Source organism: Cyprinodon tularosa, unplaced genomic scaffold (genome assembly GCF_016077235.1).
Source record: "Cyprinodon tularosa strain WSP-4 unplaced genomic scaffold, ASM1607723v1 ctg46, whole genome shotgun sequence".
Classification (NCBI taxonomy): Eukaryota; Metazoa; Chordata; class Actinopteri; order Cyprinodontiformes; family Cyprinodontidae; genus Cyprinodon; species Cyprinodon tularosa.
The window spans coordinates 1314861-1339754 of record NW_024039185.1 but is presented as its reverse complement, the minus strand read 5'-3'; the positions used below and the strand labels follow the sequence as shown (position 1 = coordinate 1339754).

At 38.7% G+C, this 24894-nt stretch overlaps 2 protein-coding genes across 2 annotated transcripts; both read left to right on the top strand.

The window, feature by feature from the left end:
* Positions 1 to 3316: 3316 nt before the first annotated feature.
* metrn (meteorin, glial cell differentiation regulator) lies at positions 3317 to 9183 on the top strand. Its single transcript, XM_038301023.1, has 4 exons — positions 3317 to 3595; positions 4807 to 5246; positions 6287 to 6346; positions 7011 to 9183. The coding sequence occupies exons 1-4, from the start codon at positions 3489 to 3491 to the stop codon at positions 7322 to 7324; spliced, it is 921 nt and encodes a 306-aa protein (XP_038156951.1). The 5' UTR covers positions 3317 to 3488; the 3' UTR covers positions 7325 to 9183.
* A 4890-nt stretch (positions 9184 to 14073) lies between these two features.
* On the top strand, positions 14074 to 15655 carry LOC119793766 (meteorin-like). The gene is made up of 2 exons (XM_038301024.1): positions 14074 to 14228; positions 14893 to 15655. The coding sequence occupies exons 1-2, from the start codon at positions 14204 to 14206 to the stop codon at positions 15204 to 15206; spliced, it is 339 nt and encodes a 112-aa protein (XP_038156952.1). The 5' UTR covers positions 14074 to 14203; the 3' UTR covers positions 15207 to 15655.
* The last annotated feature ends 9239 nt before the right edge of the window (positions 15656 to 24894 follow it).

Here is a 24894-nt window from a genome sequence, read left to right as displayed (position 1 = left end):
ATTACTTTAAAAATCTTCATAGCTGTATATTGGTGATTTATTCAACAGGTGCACAGTTTTATATTGTTAAAACACTTTACAGTACAGTATTATATTTGTTTATTTTTTAACTCTTCACTATTATGTTATTCTTATAGACTTTTCTAAAGTCCACATTGTGTGACCATTTTATTCTATAATCTTTTTTTCTGTGGTAAACACCAGAATTTCCCCATTGTGGGACAATAAAAGCATTTTCTATTCTTTTCTATTCTGCTTATATTTCAGTGGTTTAGAAGTATCAAATTGAAGAAACATGACGGCTAGTTTTTAACCCTTTTTTAAGCCAGTTAAAACACAATTTTTTATTTTCCTTTGTTTGTTAACATTTTGAGAAAATATCTTTCATTTAATGGTATAATATTTCAACCTAAGTTGCAATGGATCAAGAGTGTCTGTGAATATTTGTTATCCGGTCTTACTGGAAATTTTAACTGGGCCATTTTAACAAGTAACTTTGCTTTTATTGAAGCTATTCCATTTAGCTCTGACTAAATGTTTACTTAAAACATAACAATGTCATCACTTAATATGTTTTTATCCTCAAAAAAATTCAAAAAATGAAAGTTTTGGATTTGAGCCCGGCTGAATGAGCCCGTAGCTCACATCATGTCAAGGCCAGATGGTTTGTGTCAGCTTTTGTTTTAACAGATGCATGCATCAAAGCAATGCACGCTGTTGCATGTGACAAAATGCGTAAAACGGACTGTATACGTCTGAAGACAATGTGCACACGTGGGTGCTTTGACACGTTCATGGAATCCATATTTAGCCCCCAATATATTCATTCTCCTTGTACTGGAAAGCCCGCCCTGTCACTTTGTGCTCTAAACTCTGCTTTGAATTGCTTCAAGGAAAACAAAGCTCCACCCTGCTGCAGACAATAAAGCAGCTGGATTCCTGCACATGAGCCTTTGTGTGGAGCTGCAGCCTTGTCATAACTGAACCTTTGTCAATCACATATATGTGGTGAAAAGTTGCTGGCTCCTGGAGCTGGACAGCAGCATTGGCACAAAGGAACTTTGGATTTGGTTATAAATACCGCAACATAAAAGAGAAGCCAGGCAGCGGAGGGAGCAGGGGGTAAAACAGTGGGAGAGGGGGTCATCATCAATGTCATCCCCGTCCTATATGGTATGTCTGAGAACAAGGTTATTGAACTGTGGTCTGTGCTGCATTACAGCTTATATTGCTAATGTGTGTCGTTTTCCACAGAACTTAGATAACACGGTTGATTTAAAGCCATCATTACAAAAATAAAGAGTGAAAACTGAATTTATAAAACGCATGCCATGTTTTATAGTAGGTACATTTTAAAAACTTAAATTTGGCCTGATCACAGCAAACCATCAACCATTTAACATTTTTAAATTGGGGTTCTAATAAACATTTTACCTGCATCAAATAAGTCTAAAATGATTAAAAATCTAGATTAGTTGGTCCCTACGGCTACAGTCAACCGATAAATGCCTTTAGTGATTAGTCATTAGAAAAGTAATCTTAATGAACCACCATGATGTTTTGGGATTGGATTGGTTTTAAGAAAAAATAATAGTAAACAAAAATCATTAACATTAGGACTACTTTACAAGTTTTATTAAATGCTGACAGATTTTGTGTTACTCAACCTTACCTATCAACCAGGTTGTTATTTTGATCAGAAGGGCCGAGGAGGTCCCATTCAAATGTGTTTTTCACTAATTTACTGTTTACTGATTTACTGTCATGCTTGTGTTTAAAAACTCTTCATGGCTCTTTAAGCGAAATCGGGTGATGACTGAAGCTCATAAGAAATGATAAAATCATACATGTAGGATGTTACAAGTTTGCTGCAGTGTTTGCCCCTCTCTTCAACCGAGTGTCCAAGACATGAGGCTGAAAGCCAGAAGATACGACTATGGATCATCAGGTCCAGACTTAAGGTGTGCAGGTGCCGAGTGCACTGATGGGCATCACTATATTTGAACATAGTATTCGAAATGGACAATCCTACCAGGTATATAGTATATAGCTATGCACTATATATTGTATATATGATATTGTATATTGTATATAGCTAGTGATAATCCAATGTGCTGTTTCCAAACTAAATTTCTTTTTGTTTTACACTTGTGTGAACAAAATTACAAATAAAATCTGTCTAAGTCTATAGATTCTGTATTCTGTATATATATCGAATTTGTCTTACAAGTCAAATTCCATGTAAGTGCAAACCTACTTGGCAATAAATTTGAATCTGATTCTGAGGTGACAGGATGATAAAATCCCAGAGAGGAAAGCTATCCAGCACCCCTGCCAGTACTGCAGCTCTGCCTACTTGCTGAGACAACAGTCAAAGACCTCCCTCTGTTTTTTTCATTTTCAAAGGACTTCAAAACTTCCTTAACTAACCCTTTAACATCAATTCTTGTTGTGTCAAGGACATTGGTTCTCACTAAATAGCAAGTTTTTTCACTCTAACATCAGCATGTAGTGCAAAGAAGTGCTAAAATGGTTCATTATTCACACTTTAACCAAATACTTGGTCAAAATATTCTGTATTGATTAAAACCTTGTTTTTTGTATTTAAATAAAATGGTACTTAGGGTTTGTTTTGTTTTTGATCATTTCTTTTTTAACTCTTGTGTGCAAAAGTACATAGAGTTAAAGAATCATTGTTAGGTCAATTTAATAGTAGACATTAAGTTATTTTAGCCCATTTTTTGGGTAAAATTACTAACCCAGAATACTGTGTCTAATCACTAATCCCTCTTTTTAGTGTGAAATTAACACTAAATAACCAAATATAAGTTATTTTTATCACAGAGTTTAAGTTTTATAGTTGCTCTACATTTTTTTAACCTTTCCTTTTTATTATTTTAACAACATATTATCATAATTACTAATAAGAGAAATAAGCCCAGATACAAGGGCTTTTATACAGTCTTAAAGTTGTTTTCATATCTTTATTAGTTTTAAATCTGTTAAAATTTAACATTTCTTTGTTATGTGACGGACACACCCAACATGGTAATTTATTTCTGCATTATGAGATGCAAAAACAATACTTGACGCCCACTATTTAAATAGTTTGTAATTCATGTGCATTAGGTTCATTTGTAATTCCCATGCAGACCTGTCCAACACAATAGGAGGTTTATCTTTGCATACAGTTACTGATTTGGGCCAGACTACCCCCACCCCTTTAACCCTCTGACAGAGTGGTTTAAAGTTTCCCTGCTCGGCCTCTGATTGGTCGCTGAAGTTTTTCCAGAGGGGAATAACTTCACAGCTCTGTGTCTGCAGAGCGCAGAGGCGCTCTGGTGTCCTGTTGCGCGCATCAGGGTTTGGAGATGCAGATAAATGGAGATGACCGGATATAGGACAGTAGTTTACAGGGAATTCGCTTTCTGATCGGTTTTGGAAATTTATGAATATATTTTTTTCTTTTGCACTGTGATCGGTTGAAAATGCCTGGCTTTGGGCTGCGGATTAACTCTACCTGGATCCTGCTTTTGGGCATTTTTCATTCTTGCTTTTCAAATTATTCAGAAGACCAGTGTAGCTGGAGAGGAAGGCAAGTGTTTCTTTTATTTATTTATTGTTTTTTTTCCCTGTGCATATGTTTTCACCAAGACAGGTTACAGGTGCCTTTGGATGCAACAGGCTGAAACTTGTTTGAGTGTAATTAAAATGTTTGGGTTGGCTCTGCAGCGATCGCGCCTCTGGGCTGTCTGCAGGAGGCAGACAGGCAGGAGGCAGCAGGATTTATTTAGAGCCTCGTGTGAAAAAAAACAAACAAACAGAAAAAACGTTTTGTTTTAATCGCATATTTTCTTCTATTATTTACTTCAATTTAAACAAATAGTTTTAAAAAATATCTGGTGATGTCATGATGCCAAATTAAACTTTTTTTTTGTTTAAGGTCAGCCAGCAGGTGGCGCGTTTTTTCTTTTTTATTGATTTATTTCTCTAAAGTAATAAAACATAAAAAAAAAAAAAAAAATAAAAACTTTTTTAATTCATTAATGCACAGGGGCGACTCAAAGGGTGGGAAACCCAAGGGCCAATGATAATCTGCCACCATAGTGTAAACTTTGTGACCTTTCTCCTGGGGCCATCAAGTAGAGGCCTGAAAGTTTCAAAAGTTTGTATCAAGAGTAAGACAAGACTAAGCTCTCTAAAGGGGAAGGGAAATGAGCAAATACTGGACCCCCAATTGGATAGTGCAAAAATGCACAATAAATAATATAATGATGTAAAGCACTTCATTAGATCAGGTATCTATGTTAGGCAATATTTTCTAACCCAGCCCCAATATAGGGACTGGGGTTGAGTAATATAAATCGGTTGCTATATTGGACATAAAAACGAGATGCACATTATTTATTGATGGGTTTTGATTGTTTAATTTAGTTTCAAAAAATAATCAAAAAAATAATTTAACTTTATTGATCTCACATTGGAGAAATATATGTCTGCATTTAACCCTTGGGGAGCAGTGGGCTGCCATCGTGGGGCACCCAGGAAGCAATCGGGGGTTAAGGGTCTTGCTCCCAGAGTGGAGGCTGTGGGAGTGGGTTTGAACTCAGAGATTTATAGATTCAAAGCTTGATGCCCGAACCACTAGGCCACCAATCCCCCTTATTACAGTCTGTTATGGACCAACTGTCATTACCCTGCCTGTAATGCTGCAGGACAGAGGGTCCAGTCCTCCCTGAACTAACAAATGGATATAAACTATATTTAAAGATATTAATTTAGTATTTTTTCTCCCCTCCCTCACAGTGGTTTGTCCCAGGAGCAGGGCAGCGTGGAGCAGATCTCCCTCCACTGCTCAGAGGGCACCCTGGACTGGCTGTATCCCAAAGGAGCCCTGCGCCTCACCCTCACACCTCGCTTGTTCCCCATGGGGGCAGTGGGACCTGGCGGTGGTGGCAGCTCTGGGGTCATCACTGCCTGCGTAAAACCCTCTGAGCAGTTTCACGGGGCCCAGCTCTACCTGGAGAGGGATGGGGTACTTGAGCTCCTGGTGGGGGACAGGATAGAATCATCCCCTCCCCCAAGGGTGCGCTGCTTCAGCTGGACACCAGGAGAGAGGTTAGCCCTGTTCGTGCAGGCGACGCCCCATCAGGACATCAGCAGGAGGATTGCCTCGTTTCGTTATGAACTGAGGGGGGACTGGACGGCTCGCATGTCGCTGGATTCCAACTCCATCAGTACTGAAGGTGAGTCAACCTTGTTAGTTAAAAAAAAAAATAAAAATTTTAGATTAAACCTCTGAGATGTTTAAGGGGCTTTACGGTTCGACAGCAAAGAAATTAATATGAACCATTGACTAAAATATAAATTGGAGATCTGTATGGGTTTTAATGCTGGGTGCAGAGGGGAGGAATACGCCAAACTTACTCCAGAGCCGTGCTGATTTGGAGCTGCAGAGGGAGGAGGAGGGGGGACAAAAGCTCAGTATTTGGGGGATCTCTCAGGAGTCCACAGCCCTTTGAATGAGTGCCACATGAGTATTCTGGGATTACTCCGGTGGCCTAGGCAACACAGAGGCCTCTGCCCAGCTGAGATGCTCCGCTCCTTTGTGGAACTGCCTCCCTGTAGGGGAACTTGTCTGCAGGAGCCCAGCCCCTCCCTCCTTCACCCACATATACACACTGTTATTAGGCTGAAAGGCGGGGGTGGGGGGGTAGAAAGGAAGGAATCCCATTTATCAAGAAGTTTTCACTAAAGACTGGAATGTTATCTTGGGTCGGGGGTAGTGCACTTTAAAAATTTTACATTTTCTTCTTCAAGCCATAGTTCAGGCAATGCAGCCTGTTGGGTTTATCAATAAATCTAAACTTAAGTAACTGTTATTTTAAAGTGTTTTATAGCTTTTATTATAAAGGTTTTCTGTTTTCTGGGAAGTAGAGAAGTTCCCTCACCCCTTCCCCTTGGACTTGGAGGAGGTGTGATTTCAGGCACCCTGGCAGGCTTTAGTGCAGAGGTTTAGTTCACCCTTTAAAATCTCTGTGTTGGAGGATTCTCACCTTCTCTGGTCATCCTCTGCCTCTGTAAAAAGCAGCAGCTGTCGGTTTTATTACAGCGGTTCATCCCTCCTTCTATACTTGTGTTCTTTTAAGATGAAGGTTACGGTTTCATTGAGTGTGACATATACATGATCTTTTTCATTTCCAGGGGATTTGCATATTGGTGTTTATTTAATTTTGCCTTGTTGGGTGTCATCAACTAACTCTGCCGCTACTTGTTGTCTCTTCAGATGCATGCAGGCCCTGCAATGATACAGAGATCCTAATGGCAGTTTGCACCAGTGACTTTGGTAAGTTACCAGAGATTCAAGTTGGCACTATTACAAAAACTAGAAAATCAAAACAGATGCCCTTAAATGGGAAATTTGGGGATTTTGTGAAAATCACCTGTTTTTAAACAGGACCTATTCTATCAATGTGAATTTGTATTGGACAGCTTTAAAAAAAAAAAAAGATATTTACACAGCAAACTGAGGCTGGAGGCGGCACCATTAATTATCTTCCTGCATGAAACAGGAACATTAAGGCTTTGTAGATCAGAATCTAGAAGTTAAAAACGGACATAGTAGTATCTTTGTTCTTATAAAATGAGCTGACAATCAAAAGATACAGAATTCTCATAGGTACATTTGTAAAACAAAGAAGTGAAGGTTTAGAGAAAAAGACAATAATGATAAAAGACAAATTTCCTATGTTGGACACATCGTTGAGTGTTTCTAGTAAGGGCACTGAACCATCACTAGAACCACTTTGAACCAAAAGAGGAAGATGTCCTGACGGCAATTACTACTAGACAGATTATTAGGGAGACCAGATGTTTTGAAAAGTTAATATTCACCCAACACTTTACAGAAACTGAACAGAATTTTCTTCTTTAATACATTTAATGTTATGTTAAACGTGTTTTAAAACAAGCAACAGAAACCTAAGTGTCCTGTTTTGTTTTTTTCTCAGTTGTGCGAGGGAACATCCGGTCTGTGGAGGAGGATGAAACTCTCCGAGCAGCCGTGATCAAGGTCAGCGCCACCCGGGTCTTTCGTCAGAAGTACACCCTTTTCACCAGCAACAGTCGGCTGGCCAGTCGTGGCGAAATCCGGACTCTGCTACAGTGCGGTGTCAAGCCGGGACCAGGCAGTTTCCTCTTCACTGGCAGGGTCCATTTCGGGGAGGCCTGGCTGGGGTGTGCACCACGCTACAAGGACTTCCTGAGGACTTACACTGTGGCCAAAGCAGCTCAGCAGATCCCCTGTGAACTGCCCGTAGACTGAGAAGCTCTGGTGCTGCTCGTCTACACTGCAGAATCAAAGCGTGGCGCTGAAAGCCCGGCCAGATTGAGCCCTGTCCAGGAGGAGGCCGCAGTGAGCAAATCAACGCCGTTGTAGCCACGGAGCCACCGGTGGATGTGGCCATTCCAAAGGACTGAGGAGAGAAATGAACCCTCTGCCATCAGGCATTTCAGTGCAATAAGCAGTCATGGTCCAAAAGACAAGGTGGAGTCATGACTTCCTAGACATGGATGAAAGGACTTGGCGGTGGACATCTGAACAAATAGGGATCAGAGAGCCTATGCTCGGAAAAGCCATTCATTCTTGTCTAATTTAAAACTCAGGAAAACAATGTAAAATCCAGCAGCAAGCTTACTGTCTGCTAGCCAAGGTTTTCATAGAAAAACACCTCAGAACACCTTTCTATGTTTTCTTTTTGGTTGGATCATGTGCAGATGGTCTTTCCTCCGCTTGTGTTGTCATGTTATCAAGGATGTCACATAGAAACCTCTGGAAAAGAATCACAGAACATTATTTGCACTCATTAAGGAGAAGAGAATGGCCTTGAAGTGAAATGTTGCAAGCACTAAAAACCAAATGAGAAAAGCAACTATATGTAGCATAGTGGATCAACGAAGAATTTTAATATATGTACAGAATAGAGAGACCATACAGTAGTAAAACAAGGCTGTTGGAGCAGTTTAAGTTAAGAAGAAATATAGTAACGGGAGAGTAAAAACATTTATTTTCTATTCAATGCAACCTGCCAACAAATCTAATGATAAAATAAGCTGGAGATTGATGGAAACAGCCCTTAATTTGAAGCCAGGATTCAGCAAATATTTATAAAACTGAAGACAATTCGCATTATACACATTCTATTAATAACTATTGTCTGGCTATGGTAAAAGAAATACAAGTGAATTTAAGGAACCTTTGATACATGTATTCATCCTATCAGTGTTGGTCAAGTTAAAATGAAAATATGCCTTTTATTTAGAGATGTAGCATGAAATTGGTGTTTGACCTGAATCTGAGGATTTTCAGCTTTATCAACCAAGAGGCACATCTAAAAATTGCAGCAGGACTCAAGGACTTGAGTTCAAGATAGTTTCCTAAGCTTTTAATGGCTCTAATTTGTAATAAGCTGTTTCAAAAGCATAATATGAAATATCTGCCTTTCATTCAAGCTGCTGGAGAGACCAATACTTATAGCAGATAACAGGAAGGGCGAACTCCTGAGCTTTTAGCTGTCTAGAAACATTCTAGAAATTTCAGAGTTGCAATAATTCTCAAGGGAAGACCTATTTTATGAAGGTTAGCCATTCTAATCAGTGGAAAATTGGAAGGACACCTGCCTTTCTTTTAAAACATGAGAAAAAACAGCTTTACGGTGATATATCTCCTCTGCTATTACTTTATAGTTAATTATCTCTCACAACAAGAAGGCTCAAACTAAGGAATTTAAATGCTGTTCTTATGTTTTTGTATAAGATAATACGTTTTTAAAATGAAATCTGAACTGGCCAAAATCAGTATCAGAGGTCAGAGCCATCAGAAAAGGGTTTCAAAGTCCTGATTGGTGCATTTGTAGTTTTAATGGTGTATAAAAAGCAATCCAGGTTTCATGTGCACTAGATGTTCAAGGAGAAAAAGGTTCACACCAAATTACCATGCTGAAGTTCTATGCCTAAATGCTTATACTGCCAATATTGTTTTTTTCTGCTGTGAATTTATGTTTATATGAAACTAAATGTAAATATGTCCATAAGAAATGTTATAAAGACACAAAAACTTAAAGTTCTGTTGATTTTTTTATGTTGTTTTGTGCTATTAAAATATTCTTTATGGAAAAACATAAATATTGTTTGGTTTCTAATTTCTGACTCTTTACTTTCCACTTCTGAACTGTTCAGCCTATGTTACGCTCGGAGTTTTCAAGCTTTCTTCCACAGTAAAAGGTTCTCAGGCATAAGACACTTCAAGTACCCATGAATCAGATTCCTAAAAGCCAAGAACAAATGCCGGCCCTGTGAGAGGGAGAAGGCCTGAAAGGCTAGAGAGATTTAGGGACTGTGGTGCACTTTGGCAGGCGGAGGGCACTGGGGACGGTCGGAGTTTGAACTGGGAAGGAGGTTGAAAACAGCAGTTGGAATCCCGTTGTCCTCTGCCTCCTGTTTTCAGGATTCAGGAAGCAATAAATTGCCATTAAGGGAGTGGTGTGGCAGACCAGACTGGGCCGAAGGTGCCACACAGTCGCTCGTTTCATCCTGACCACGTGTACACAATGAAAGCACAGCCCTTTCTGCTTGGACTGCATAAACACAAAGCCTGTCCACCTTTCCCTGAGCCTTCTGCAGTAAATTCACCACCTGTTTCTTCTTTTTGAATTAAACTGTGTCGTGCACACCTCAGTAAAACCTGAGATTTATTGCGAGCATTAAGCCGGTTCTGTAATACAGCAGCTGGGAGAATTTACATGGTGTTTAACTTTAAAGGATCACAAAAGCTTGACAGGCGTCCTGGAACTGCCTGCCCAATCCTCCTGCTTGGCGTCTGCATCAAGAGTTGATGTGATGGATCCTCCCCAGCCATTTATTGCCTCAGTGCCCCTTTAAAACATCCTGCATGGAAGGGGGGGTGCACCCTGCAGACACACACACACCCTCCCTTCCAGCCTAACTGAAGTTACTGCTCCAGTCTGATAAGCCTAAACAAAGAGCCACTGATTATTGCCCCTCACCTATATATCATTTGACATTTTGACAAAGCTGAACTTCCTGCGCTATTGTCATTTTGTTGAGACCCCCCGTCCACAATTTATGTCACTGTTGTCACACTTGCATAGTTTTCAGTTTTCTTTGCAAAGGCCACAAAAGAAAAAGCTTGTTTGAATGTGTCTAACAACAGAATGTTTGGACTTTAATATGTTGCACAGAAATCGTGAAAATGTCTAATCACCGTTTCTGAATGAAGAAATTCATGTGGTTCTTACATCCTTTCATTTTCTACAGACTCCTCTTGTTTTTCTTTCTTTCTGTCCGTGTTGTGGCTGGTGTGAGGTGTGGACAAGTCAAAGCAGGAACCACTTAGAAACAGAGATTCTCGTGTCGAGAGAAAGTTGTTTTGGGTGTAGACTTCCATCAGTCCCTGTGGGAGTCTGAGGGGAAGCGGTCGGAGACAAAGCTCAAGAGATGAGAGCTGAAACGGGAAAGGTGCGCCTTTTTTAGGAGAACGTTTTGCTTGTTATCCAACCATGCAAACACGCACAATATTGGTCACTGTTTTAAAACCCTGCAAACATCCCAGACTCTGCAGCTGCTTGATAAAGAATTACTAAACTACAGTTCCTTACAAAACCATTTCCTCCTCTGAAAACATTTGTTTTTCATGATAAACCTATAACTCTCAAACTTAAAGTTCCACATAACTGTGAAAATATGCATTGTTTTCCAAAGTCTTAAAAGTTAATTAAGCATTTGTGATCCACCCCCTTTACTCTAATACCTTAGAATAAAATCCAGAGCAATTTACTGGCCTTATTAGTTAGTAAGTTTATTTATAAAGCACAATTCAGTAGCATGAAAACTCAAAGCTTAACGAAAAAGAAAAGTACATTGCCATGGCATAAAGTCAACACAAATAACTAAAATTCAAATGGCCTGTACTTTTATAGTGCTTTTTCAAGTAAGGAGAGTTGACCAAAGAGCTTTAAACTACATTCAGTAATTCACCCATTCACCCAAATGTACCCAGCTACAAGGAAAACTCCTGAATCAAATGCTACTGTCGCCTTATAATTATTTAATCAATTGATCAAAATAAGATGATTAAATAAAAAAAATGTTTAGCAAGGAAAAAAAACTGTACCCGCTCCGAAGAGGGAACGCCTATTAAACATGTGCAAGAGCGTACACGAGCCCATTTCTCCTCGTGCACGCTCTGTTTAAAAGCTTACTTACCAGAAGAAGATTTGCAATTTTATCATAATGTCAGTCTCACAAACGGTAAGTAAAAATGGGGACCAGCACATAGGACGGCCTTGCGTCAACATATCCCCAGAATGATTGACAATTAGAAAGACCACTTATTTTGATGATCCACCTGGAAAAAGGACATCCTTCACTATACCTTTAACTAATAATGTTTAGATAGCACTGTCAAAGGTAACTCTGTTTTTAACCTTGATTTTAAAAAAAAACTGAGGATTTCAATGGTTTTATAGTTTTCAGTGAGTTTATTCCAGATTAGTGGAGCATAAGAACTAAATGATGCGTCTCCATGTTTGGTTCCAGGTTTGCAAGGTAGAATAGAACCAAAGGACCTGAGAGGTCTAAGTGGTTGATCCACTGACAACAAGTCTGTAATATATTTTGAAACTATGCCATTTAGCGATTTATAGACTGAATTGATATTTTTAAAAGTCTATTCTCTGAGATGTGGAAGACCAGTGTATGGACTTTAGAACTGGGCTGATGTGCTCCACTTAGTTTTGGTCACGACACTGGCAGCAGGATTTTGAGCAGCTTTTTAGGCAGACCAATGAGGACACCATTATAGTATCAATTCTACTAAAGATGAACAAATGAATTAGTTTAAAGCAGGGTTGGGTTCAAAAAACCTAATGTACACCTAATGGACACAGTGCAGCCACTTCACCCAACTAAAAACCTTTCAGGGACATTCCTGGATCTTTAGCATCTTTAGCAGATAATCAGACAAGAGGCCCATTATAACTGTGTGGGAGCTACAGTGATCCAAGGATGACGTGGAGGAATCTGTTGACAATATGATTATTATTTTCTTACCTCTTTAATCGGTCTTTTATAAATAAATTGCAAAAAGAAAGATATTGTTGAATAAAATGCACTTTTATACAACAAAAACTGCTTTGATGTGAGGAAGGTAGTAGAAATTAGACCAATAAAATAACTTTTTGGAGGCTATGCATAATGCATACCCTTAGTGCAACATCCCCATTGTGAAACATGGTGGTGGTTGCATCATGGTGTAGGTTCTTTATGGGTGATGGTCAGAGTGAATGGACATGAATAGGGCTGGTACAAAAAGAGTCCTGGGATAAAAAAAAACTATGGCGGTATTCCTTAATTCAAGCATATTCATGTGTAGAATGGAAAAAAAAAATCTGTGTTGAAATGGAAAAAGTCAATGTTAATAGACACTTTGACCAATTTAAATGAGCCTGAGCTACTTTGCAAGGAAAAAGTGGCAAAAATGACTGTCTATCTGCAAAGAGACACACCCTAAATGACTTCCAGCTCTTGTTACAGCAAATCTAGTGACTCATTCAAATGAATACCCCTTCTTCTTAGGTTTTATTTGTTTAAAGGTTTTACAAACATGTATCCTTGTGGTTCCATATTGCACAAAATACAGATGTTTAAAAGAAATATACAGCAGCTGGTGGTTGTCAAACAAATGGGCCGGAGTAAGGTGTGTAAATACTTTTTAAGGTAATTTTTTAAGTTTTCTCCAAACAAATACAAATAAAAAGACACAATATCCACAGTCTGATAACCAAATCATCATTGAAAATAACTTCTCCTTAGTTTGTTTACAGTCTGTGTTTTCTGGCCTCGTCTTTCAGTAAATCATCTGACATGTTTATCTCATCAGTCACAGCAAAGTAATCGAGATTCATCTCTTTCCCCTCCAGGGCATAAATCATTTAATACGCAGCTGAGATTCTGAGGCTGGTCGTTCTGGATTCTTCTTAACTGGAACTGTCCAGTCATCGTTCCACCTTGAAATCTTTCCCACAGCTTTGTCCACAGCTGCTTGTTTCTGGTAAGAATCCAAAACAGAGATCAACATTGCTTTCATAGGAATCTCTCCCTCTGTGCCAGAAACTACTTTAGGTTTTCATACAAGTTTGTGCAGCTTTATAGCTCCTCTCTATTTTTCTATGATGTATTACAATTAAAGAATAATTGTATTTAATACAGGTAATAGACAACAGAGTGAGTTTATATTTTTTTACCATGGTATTAAATAATGGGAAGCAGCTTTTCCAACCCTTGATATAAGAGCTGCTCCACATTTAAATCAAAAGAGTGCATCTAATTAAAGGGAGGTTTGAGGGAAATGTTTGCAAAATAATTTTACAGACAGAAGAAAGGGCGAAAAATAAAATAATGTATCATGTTCTAAGGTGGAAGACAATTTCTGGTCAAGAAGTGACCATTACTTGCTTTTCAAATGATTATAGAGGTCAGAGGTACAGAAGTAAGAGTTTTTGTTGGGTTAGAAGAGGGCCCGCCTTGTTTTTATGCCACGTTCAAACTCTTTGCAAATCATTACATATAACGACTTGTTAAAATTATGTAAACTAGTTGTTTTTCTCCATCTAATAGCAAAAAAAATGGTTTTAATTAAAAGTTAGGAATTGAATTAAAGCCACCATTAAAATTTTACCATAATTTTTTCATAATACACTCATATTGCTTTCCAGACTTTTGGGATTTAAATGTATTGATAGCCTTTTCATTTTTATGTTTTATTATGCAATGATTACTGTAAGCAAAAAAAGAGAAATGTACACAAAATAGTAAAGTATTTAGATAGTTTTTGTTGTCTGTATTAGGACTCAAAATGTTATTTTAGTGTGATGCTTAGTGTGATGCTAAGATGCTAATTTAGGGTTTTATTACAGCGGTTCATCCCTCCTTCTATACTTGTGTTCTTTTAAGATGAAGGTTACGGTTTCATTGAGTGTGACATATACATGATCTTTTTCATTTCCAGGGGATTTGCATATTGGTGTTTATTTAATTTTGCCTTGTTGGGTGTCATCAACTAACTCTGCCGCTACTTGTTGTCTCTTCAGATGCATGCAGGCCCTGCAATGATACAGAGATCCTAATGGCAGTTTGCACCAGTGACTTTGGTAAGTTACCAGAGATTCAAGTTGGCACTATTACAAAAACTAGAAAATCAAAACAGATGCCCTTAAATGGGAAATTTGGGGATTTTGTGAAAATCACCTGTTTTTAAACAGGACCTATTCTATCAATGTGAATTTGTATTGGACAGCTTTAAAAAAAAAAAAAGATATTTACACAGCAAACTGAGGCTGGAGGCGGCACCATTAATTATCTTCCTGCATGAAACAGGAACATTAAGGCTTTGTAGATCAGAATCTAGAAGTTAAAAACGGACATAGTAGTATCTTTGTTCTTATAAAATGAGCTGACAATCAAAAGATACAGAATTCTCATAGGTACATTTGTAAAACAAAGAAGTGAAGGTTTAGAGAAAAAGACAATAATGATAAAAGACAAATTTCCTATGTTGGACACATCGTTGAGTGTTTCTAGTAAGGGCACTGAACCATCACTAGAACCACTTTGAACCAAAAGAGGAAGATGTCCTGACGGCAATTACTACTAGACAGATTATTAGGGAGACCAGATGTTTTGAAAAGTTAATATTCACCCAACACTTTACAGAAACTGAACAGAATTTTCTTCTTTAATACATTTAATGTTATGTTAAACGTGTTTTAAAACAAGCAACAGAAACCTAAGTGTCCTGTTTTGTTTTTTTCTCAGTTGTGCGAGGGAACATCCGGTCTGTGGAGGAGGATGAAACTCTCCGAGCAGCCGTGATCAAGGTCAGCGCCACCCGGGTCTTTCGTCAGAAGTACACCCTTTTCACCAGCAACAGTCGGCTGGCCAGTCGTGGCGAAATCCGGACTCTGCTACAGTGCGGTGTCAAGCCGGGACCAGGCAGTTTCCTCTTCACTGGCAGGGTCCATTTCGGGGAGGCCTGGCTGGGGTGTGCACCACGCTACAAGGACTTCCTGAGGACTTACACTGTGGCCAAAGCAGCTCAGCAGATCCCCTGTGAACTGCCCGTAGACTGAGAAGCTCTGGTGCTGCTCGTCTACACTGCAGAATCAAAGCGTGGCGCTGAAAGCCCGGCCAGATTGAGCCCTGTCCAGGAGGAGGCCGCAGTGAGCAAATCAACGCCGTTGTAGCCACGGAGCCAACGGTGGATGTGGCCATTCCAAAGGACTGAGGAGAGAAATGAACCCTCTGCCATCAGGCATTTCAGTGCAATAAGCAGTCATGGTCCAAAAGACAAGGTGGAGTCATGACTTCCTAGACATGGATGAAAGGACTTGGCGGTGGACATCTGAACAAATAGGGATCAGAGAGCCTATGCTCGGAAAAGCCATTCATTCTTGTCTAATTTAAAACTCAGGAAAACAATGTAAAATCCAGCAGCAAGCTTACTGTCTGCTAGCCAAGGTTTTCATAGAAAAACACCTCAGAACACCTTTCTATGTTTTCTTTTTGGTTGGATCATGTGCAGATGTGTAAATGGCATAGAGGGTTAGCTGAGGAGTGTGATGAACATCAACCCAACAATGTATCAACACACATTATTACACCCGTATGTCATCCTGTATTCCCACCAGTATACAGTGAGTTTGGGGTTTATGAGGAGGCTAATTTGGCATCGCTAATTCCCTGCTGACATGTCGCTTTCTCAAAACACACTCTAACAGCCGGAGGATCATTTCCAGAAGGAAACTTTGACTATTCAAGGCTCAGAAAAGTTTAAATTCTCCTCCTCCAGAAATAAAAACACCATCCATCACCAAACAATAGCTTCCATAACCTTCTCCTCCCTAATGGGAGAAACATTAGGAAAAGTTGCAACTCAAATTGGTTAGAAACTTGTCTCAAACCACCCTCCAAAGAAGTTGAACATTTTTACTGAGTTTTAAAAGCGAATAAAAGTGAATAAAATCTTACAAGTGGGAAGCAGATTTGCAAACCTACAGACTGAAATATATCACCCTTCTTATAAAACAGCTAAAGACTGCATTAATAACATCTCTGACAAATACATTTTCAAAGTCTCACTGAGGATTCTTAATTATATTGAAGTATGGACTTTGACTAGACCACTTAAACAGATGAATATGCTTGGATCTGTATCTCTAGTTGTATGTTTAGGGTGGTTGTCCTGCCTGCCAGCCATAGCTCATACAAGCCAACTGTGTCGCAACGCCCACTCTGACTGCTAAATTCCTCAGTCACTAAATAGAACAGGGACTATACCTTATAGTGAACTCAGTTAACTTACAGTTCAGACAGATGATCACTGCTTTTTTGCTTCCCATTGATCACGTAACTCCTCCTCCACTGCATGGTGCCTGCGCCATCTTTGTTATTGTCAGGTAGCGACAGCCTATGGCAACAGTGGGCTGCTGTTACAGCAAAACCCATAATGCTTTGCGAGTAGAGGTCTCTGCAAACAGCATTCCAGGATATATCTGCCTCTTCTGAGGCCTTTCCTTTCTTTTCATACACTTTGTAGACACTTTTTCTCTTACGACCCTTGGCCATTTTCAAAGAATTGCGGGGAGAAAGGTAAGCTTCAATGAGTGTCTGAACCGTAGCTCACCACACATACACATCTGAAAGTGCGCATGCGCAGAGAAAAAGATCTAACGGACGAGCACGTAGAAAGGCTTTAAGTAAACATATCACCAGAATGATTGACAATTAGGAGGACCACTTATTTATATGATCCACAAAGAGAAAAAAGATTGTCCTCTGTACCTTTAAGCAGCTCTAACATGCAAAGTCCACACCATCATGTTCATTTCTAAAAAGAGTAGATAAAAGTGGCAACATATAACATGTATACGCTACAACTGATCTAAAAATAAGTACAAACTTATGTACGAATTTATGACAGTACAATAGAAGAAAAATCAAAGCAGAATCAAAAAAAAATGAAGATAAAAAAGAACATGTGTAAAACAATTAAAACAATTGGACAACAAACTTAAACTAAATCATTTAGTGAGAACATGGGCAGCAGCATTTTGGATCAGCTGCAGGTTTCTGATGGACTTTTTAGGCTAACCTATGTAGACACTGTTGCAAAAATCAATTCTACTAAAGATAAATGCAGTTTTTTATAGCTCCTATTTGGACATTAGTCCTCTAATCCTGGAAATGTTCTTAATGTAATAAAATGTTTACTTAATAACTGGCTTTATGTGCCTCTGAAGGTTCAGGTCTGGACTCAGACCTGAACCTTCAGACCTGACACCAACATTTTGGCCATAATCAGTTTTTTCTAGTAGCTGAAGCTGTGAGCTAACTCTGGATCTCTCCTCCTTTTTACCTCAGTTTTATTTTTATTCAGTTGTAGAAAGTTATAGTGCACAATGTCACATTTGGAATAAGAAAATTAACCATTTCTTTCCTATTTTACATGTAAACCATCTTATTCTACTGGCAAATTGTCTTACCTTCTCAGATCAAGGGGAAATACATCTATTTCAGAAACTGACCTAATTTGATTTACGTTTGCTCAGTTTTAATAATTTTGAACCCCTTTATGCTTATCTAACACATAAAATCCTAATTAAATTAATTAAAGTTGGAAAAAGGAAGTTTGGAAAAGTTCAAGCTTGCAAGACACTGTGTTTACAAAGTGCCTTGTGTTAGCGCTTGGAGGAAATGACATATTCCGCTTTGAAGTGTGTGGAGCTGAGATACAGAGGTCAAGGTAGAAAAGAACAAATCCAAATGCATGTTTATGGACCATGTTATCCCTCTGAAGTGCTGAGGGGAGGAGAGCACGGAGCTCCCTTTGTTCCTCAAGAGCCTGCAGATGGCTGTAATCCCTTCCAAAATGTGCTGCGAAAATCCATCAGGACAGGGTGGACATGGGTATGGAGGTGGGTGAAGCACAAGCCTGGTCAATCAAGTAGGCATTGCTTCTTCTCCCGCCAATGAAAAAAAAGAAAGAGAAAAAATGGACAGAGGGATGAAGTGCAGCCCCCTCCACTGAAGGCCGGACTTACAAACTTACCGTCTAAACCGAGCACAGCTGCCATCTCTCCTGCTTCCAGATACTGACAGCACAACGACAGGCATCCCTAAACACTGATGTCATAGTTTGACCACAGCACTAAAATAGATTAGCAGCAGCAGAAAATAATCTGATAATAAATATTATAGGGCTCCCATTTATCACAGTAACAATACAGGAGTAACAATTGCTATGAAAGTCATCACTAGTAAATATTCTTCTTTAGACTTAATCTTATTTTATTATAATCAGTCTGAGTGAAATGTTTATAACTTTGGTATTTCTCAGTCGTAAATACGTTTTAATTTCTTAGTTTATTCTTGCTTCCATTTTTTGGGACATTTAGAATTGATATTTTCCTCTTAGTTTGATTGTCTCTCTTTATCTCTGTTCAGTTCCATTCATTATCATTCCTCTTACTTATAAAACAATGGTTTGATCCCACCTCAGCAAAATAAGGAAAAAATAATTCAACATTCGACTCTACAGGTTTTAGTTAGCATGTTAAATGAAAAAAAGTCCTTAGCTGTGAATTTAAAGGCATACTGTGTATGCCTTGTTTAGGATGATTGCCAAAAAAAAGCATTTTTTTTTTTTTTTAAAGGAAACCCAAAAGAACTTAAATTTGTATATTTGCACCTGACATAACCGGAACATCTGGAACAGGATCCTTTGTGCAGATTTGACCAGTAAAAACCAACCTATTGTACAAATGATTTTTCATTAAAGAAATTCACCTCATCTCATCCAGTCAACATCTGAGTGCATGTATAATAAATTAGGCATGATGTCTATTCCTTCAAACTTCAGGGTATCAGCTGTAAACAGTGGGGCTAAAGCCCCCATGTCTGGTACCAAAAAGAATGGGTCAAATATCAGCTGGGGGTCTTTCTTCACGGACTTAACATGTTCTCTTGTACAAGATTGAGTCTTTTCTTGTTATTTTCCCCCAACTTAAACAGTCCAAAATCATGACTATTAGATGAATGTTTTATGAATTGCTCTCTCTAAATTGCTTTTATATACAGGTGCTGGTCATAAAATTAGAATATCATGAAAAAGTAGATTGATTTCAGTAATTCCATTTAAAAAGTGAAACTTGTATATTATATTCATACATTACATACAAACTCATATATTTCAGATGTTTATTTTGTTTAATTTTGATGATTACAAATGACAACAAATGAAAATCTCAAATTCATCATATCAGAAAATTAGAATATTGTGAAAAGGTTCAAAATTGATGGCCCCTGGTGCCACACTCTAATCAGCTAATTAACTCAAACCACCTGCAAAAGCCTTTAAATGGTCTTTCAGTCTAGTTCTATAGGCTACACAATCATGGGGAAGACTGCTGACTTGACAGTTGTCCAAAAGACGACCATCGACACCTTGCACAAGGAGGGCAAGACACAAAAGGTCATCGCTAAAGAGGCTGGCTGTTCACAGAGCTCAGTGTCCAAGCACATTAATAGAGAGGCGAAGGGAAGGAAAAGATGTGGTCGAAAAAAGTGTACAAGCAAGAGAGATAACCGCACCCTGGAGAGGATTGTGAAACAAAACCCATTCAAAAATGTGGGGGAGATTCACAAAGAGTGGACTGCAGCTGGAGTGAGTGCTTCAAGAACCACCACACACAGACGTATGAAAGACATGGGTTTCTGCTGTCGCATTCCTTGTGTCAAGCCACTCTTGAACCACAGACAGCGTCAGAAGCGTCTTGCCTGGGCTAAAGAGAAACAGGACTGGACTGCTGGTGAGTGGTCCAAAGTCATGTTCTCTGATGAAAGTAAATTTTGCATTTCCTTTGGAAATCAAGGTCCCAGAGTCTGGAGGAAAAGAAGAGAGGCACTTCATCCACGTTGCTTGAAGTCCAGTGTAAAGTTTCCACAGTCAGTGATGGTTTGGGGTGCCATGTCATCTGCTGGTGTTGGTCCATTGTGTTTTCTGAGGTCCAGGGTCAACGCAGCCACATACCAGGAAGTTTTAGAGCACTTCATGCTTCCTGCAGCTGACCAACTTTTTGGAGATGCAGATTTCATTTTCCAACAGGACTTGGCACCTGCACACAGTGCCAAAGCTACCAGTACCTGGTTGAAGGACCATGGTATCCCTGTTCTTAATTGGCCAGCAAACTCTCCTGACCTTAACCCCATAGAAAATCTATGGGGTATTGTGAAGAAGAAGATGCAATACACCAGACCCAACAATTCAGAAGAGCTAAAAGCCACTATTAGAGCAACCTGGGCTATCATAACACCTGAGCAGTGCCACAGACTGATCGACTCCATGCCACGCCGCATTGCTGCAGTAATACAGGCCAAAGGAGGCCCAACTAAATACTGAGTGCTGTACATGCTCATACTTTTCATGTTCATACTTTTCAGTTGGCCAACATTTCTATAAATCCTTTGTTTTTATTGGTCTTCAGTAATATTCTAATTTTCTGATATGATGAATTTGAGATTTTCATTTGTTGTCATTTGTAATCATCAAAATTAAACAAAATAAACATCTGAAATATATGAGTTTGTATGTAATGTATGAATATAATATACAAGTTTCACTTTTTAAATGGAATTACTGAAATCAATCAACTTTTTCATGATATTCTAATTTTATGACCAGCACCTGTATAAGTATGCGAATGGTAGTTTTTCAGGTACGTCTCTGTGTTGGCCTGCTGTAATGGACTGAGACCTCTCCAGGGGGCCCCACCTCTGACCAAATGACTGCTGGAGCGTCTGTTGGTCCCCGTTGCCCTGAGTTGTTTTAACCCATTTAGGCCTAAAACGCCTGGAAAAAACACCTTAAAAACCTATGGCCGATTTTAAAAAATACCCCTAAAACCTGAAGTTTTCCCTGTAAATTCAGCAACTGTGTCAACGCCTAGTAAATTATTGATATCTCAGCTTCTGTAGCAGATAGAACTCAAAATATATTTTATCTTTGAAATTCTTCACAAAAAAAAGTGAAAAGCAGTAATCAAAAAATAAAAAAATTCAACCTTTTATTTTTTCCATATGTGATCAAGTCTTCATTGAGAATGTGCAATATAAAACGTTTTTAAAATAAAGAACAAACATTACATAAATAACTATCTGATGATTACTTATTAACAGTATTATTATGCATAATAATGCATATGTCTGTTATAAATTGCATACAACTTACCTCCAGATGGCCACAAATCTGTCCCGGGACATATTTTGGGGGAACTGCGTCCTGAAGAGAGGTTTACTCTGTCGCCAATAATCTCTTCGTACTGGCAACACAAGAAGTCCCATGCCCATACACAGCCCAATAAATGTCTTCATCTCCGTCACAGTCACGGGTGACCACTTTGCCATCTTTGCTCTTGTTGGAGTTTGGTTTGTTTGGTCACTGTACCTATTCGTCTCGGTAACAAGATGCATCCAAAGTTCTTCATTAAAAATATGCTCAAATGCCTGCAGCGGTGTGGCGTCTGCAGGCAAATCAACTTTCACTCCAGGTGTGCGGTTGAAAACACTCCGTGCATTGCGGTGGTAGTTCGATTGGTTCAGCGCGTTCAAAGTCATCATTTTCATCTATACCGTCAGCAAAGCCGACACACTCCTCAAAATCACTGCCTTCCGACAACTCTTCTCTGTCAAACTCCTCCATGTTTGCTTGAAAAAAACTTATTTCTTCTTGCTAGACTTATATGCTCTCCCGGCGTCAATGGTAGAATTACGCAACAGCGCCCCCGGCTTGAATGGTAGAAATGCGGTAATGCTTTCCCGGCCTAAATGGGTTAAAGGAAGTTCTGAGATCTAAAAACAATAAACACCATGCGTTTCAATAAGGAGCTGTTGTTACACTGTGTTCTCCAAATTTCATAATTTTTCCCTTTTGAGACTTTTTGTGTGACTATTTCTCATCAGATGGTCTGTATATTGTTCTCTTTCGAGTCTTGCAGATTACACCATGAACAGTAGTGTAATACACAGAGATTTCTCTTTCAGGTTTATTGCTTCTGATTGGCGGAGTTGTTTTCTGTCCTGTGCATGTTTGTACTGATGTACTGATTTTGTTTCCACAATAAAAACAGAGGGGAAAATACATAGTGGTGGGTATCTTTTATTTTTATGTTCTTCTGACCCATGCATCCATTTACATGTCTTCATTTGAAGTTGTGCACACAACCTCGATCCACTGATGTCATGGAAGGAAATAAAGCTCAGGTCTCTATTCAGCATCATGAAAATAAACCTCTTTTTTTTGTTCACCTGCATAAATTCCCTGCTGTATTCAGACATTACATTTAAAAAAGCCTCTAAAAATGATCAAGCCCTGATGACTATGCTTCAAAATCATAAGTTTGTGAAAAAAAGAGGTATTCACTTCAGATGGGATCAAATTAAATCCTCTCTCTACAGACTGGCTGCTTTTTCTCCTGCACCCAATTCAATTGTTTTCATCTGAGAAACTGTCTCAGGTTCCCTCCCGGAAGACTCAGTCTACTGCACCTTTTGTTGCGTTGTTTATTGAGTAAAGAGGGTGAAAGTATCTTTCACACTTGTTGTGGTTAGTTTTTAGTTTCTCCTTGCATATTTTACTACAATCTCCTGTCTCAATCTGCCCTTCTGAAAGATGTCATGCAACACCTATAGTCGAGATTTTACGGAAGACATGCATGGTGCACAAGGGGAATAATTGTAAGAAGTAGTGATATTTTTACCACTTTTTTATGTTATTATTGGTGTTTTCCGTTTTTGACAAATGTGACATATTTTTATTGATATACATCAATGGCATAGAGACTCAAAATAAATAGAAGAAAAAACTTTGAAAGGGGATCTCCAGTAGCTCAGTGCTGTCCTTATTCTAACATCAGGTTAAATGGGAAGAGTTGGTTTACTTCAGTTAAAATAATCTATAAAAGGAGCGCTGTCACATTGTGTGGAGGTTTGTAGAGGACCAACATACAGAGACAGAAGCTGAGGAGGTTTCTTGCAGATTTAATAAGGAGTAGTGGCAAAAGAAGCATGCATCCAAAAATAACCGATCAAAGAACACAGGAACCAGAAAAAAGGGGAACAGATGGGTTAAGGAGGGAATGAAGAAAAGAAGATAATCCAGCAAACAGTACCTGCAGAGGAGCATAAATGTGAAACAGAGCAAAGAATGGACTAATCAACTGATTGGGAGCAGGTGTGGATAGAAGGATCTAGAAGGGAGCTAGGGGAAGGAGACTGACATAAGAGGGCAACAGAGAGTAAACAAGAAATACATATGAATTCAAATACAACCAGAAAACAACTGGAATGACTCAAAATGGAAATGAAACCAATTTCATAGAAACACAGGATGGCATAAATCAAAGTGTAACTGAAAACTCAAAAAAAAAATTTAAACACAACCATAAAGCCAAGAGAGAGCAAAATCATGACATGCGCCAGAATCTGTCTTCACACCCTCTAAGTGAGATTTTTTTTTTTTTTTTTTTACTGCAGGTGATGCATTACATCTTTCAGAAGAGATAACTGCACAAGAGCTGAGAGCGAGGTCAATAAATACATGAGTGATAAGTTTTGGCTTTGAAAAACTTGGCTGGCCTACCAAGTCCAAAGCTCAATCTGAAAGCTCATCTCCAGGATACATTAGATCAGAAATTTTCCACCTGTTCTGCAAGCCCACATCAGTGTCTGACCTCATCAATGGGCCTGTGTAAGACTTCTGAAACCTGCTTAACCTAGTGGGAAGAAGAAGAAAAACTATCCAGAAGACAACCTGCAGGGTGGACAAGCATCATGTTAAACCTGGGTGATATCTTTTTTAAAATGTGTACAGCATCTTTAGCATTTTCTTTTTTGTTTTTTGTTTTTTATAATATTTCCTATTTAACATTTACTTTAGTTCTAATAATATTTTTTACTTGCTTTAAGCTATCCTTGGTACTATTAGGATAATAATCCTAAAAGGCATAAAAAACCTTGTTCTGGAATATAAAAAAAAAGTTGATGTGACATTTAAAGATACAGAAAATTTATGAAATTTGCCTCAAAGTTTGGTCTAAAGGAAACGTGGCGGCTAACCGAACGCAACCCCTTCTGCGTGGGGCAGAGATCAAAAATCCACCTGGAAAACATGTTATGCTATATAACCATTACTGCAGCCATCAAACCCAATAAACCAAATGTTTAAATCCTCCCTTGTTCTTTGCACAGGTTTCTATATTCTGCACAAGTATAAGTGAAACATCTAGAAGATTTTGCACAGTTTTTCACATTATTTTAATAAATTTCTTTATTTAAATCTATAATTTATCTATGAATTCAGTGTTTTCTTACGTTTTGCATTTTTCATTTTTGTAATAACCTTTTTGAAGTGTAATTACTAATCATTCTGGTAAAATATAGAAAATACATATTTAGATCTGAATGCTGATGAGGGAATGTTAACATCTGAGTAGAAATATTTGAGGGACACAAAAAAGACAAAACAAAAAAAATGACCGTGGCAGTTTTCTTAGGAATCCTTTCAATGTTCAGAAATCAGAACTTTTAGCGTATTTCTTCCATGGTGGAATATGAGCCAGCAGTGCTAAGTGGCTGCTGAGAGCCATTCTCTTGTTGATTGGGGTTAAAAACACAGTGAGGCTGCATGAGAAGCATTCATTTATGCATCAGATGTGCTGACAGTCAGGCGGCCTGTTTATATCCCACACAGCATGCATCAGGCCA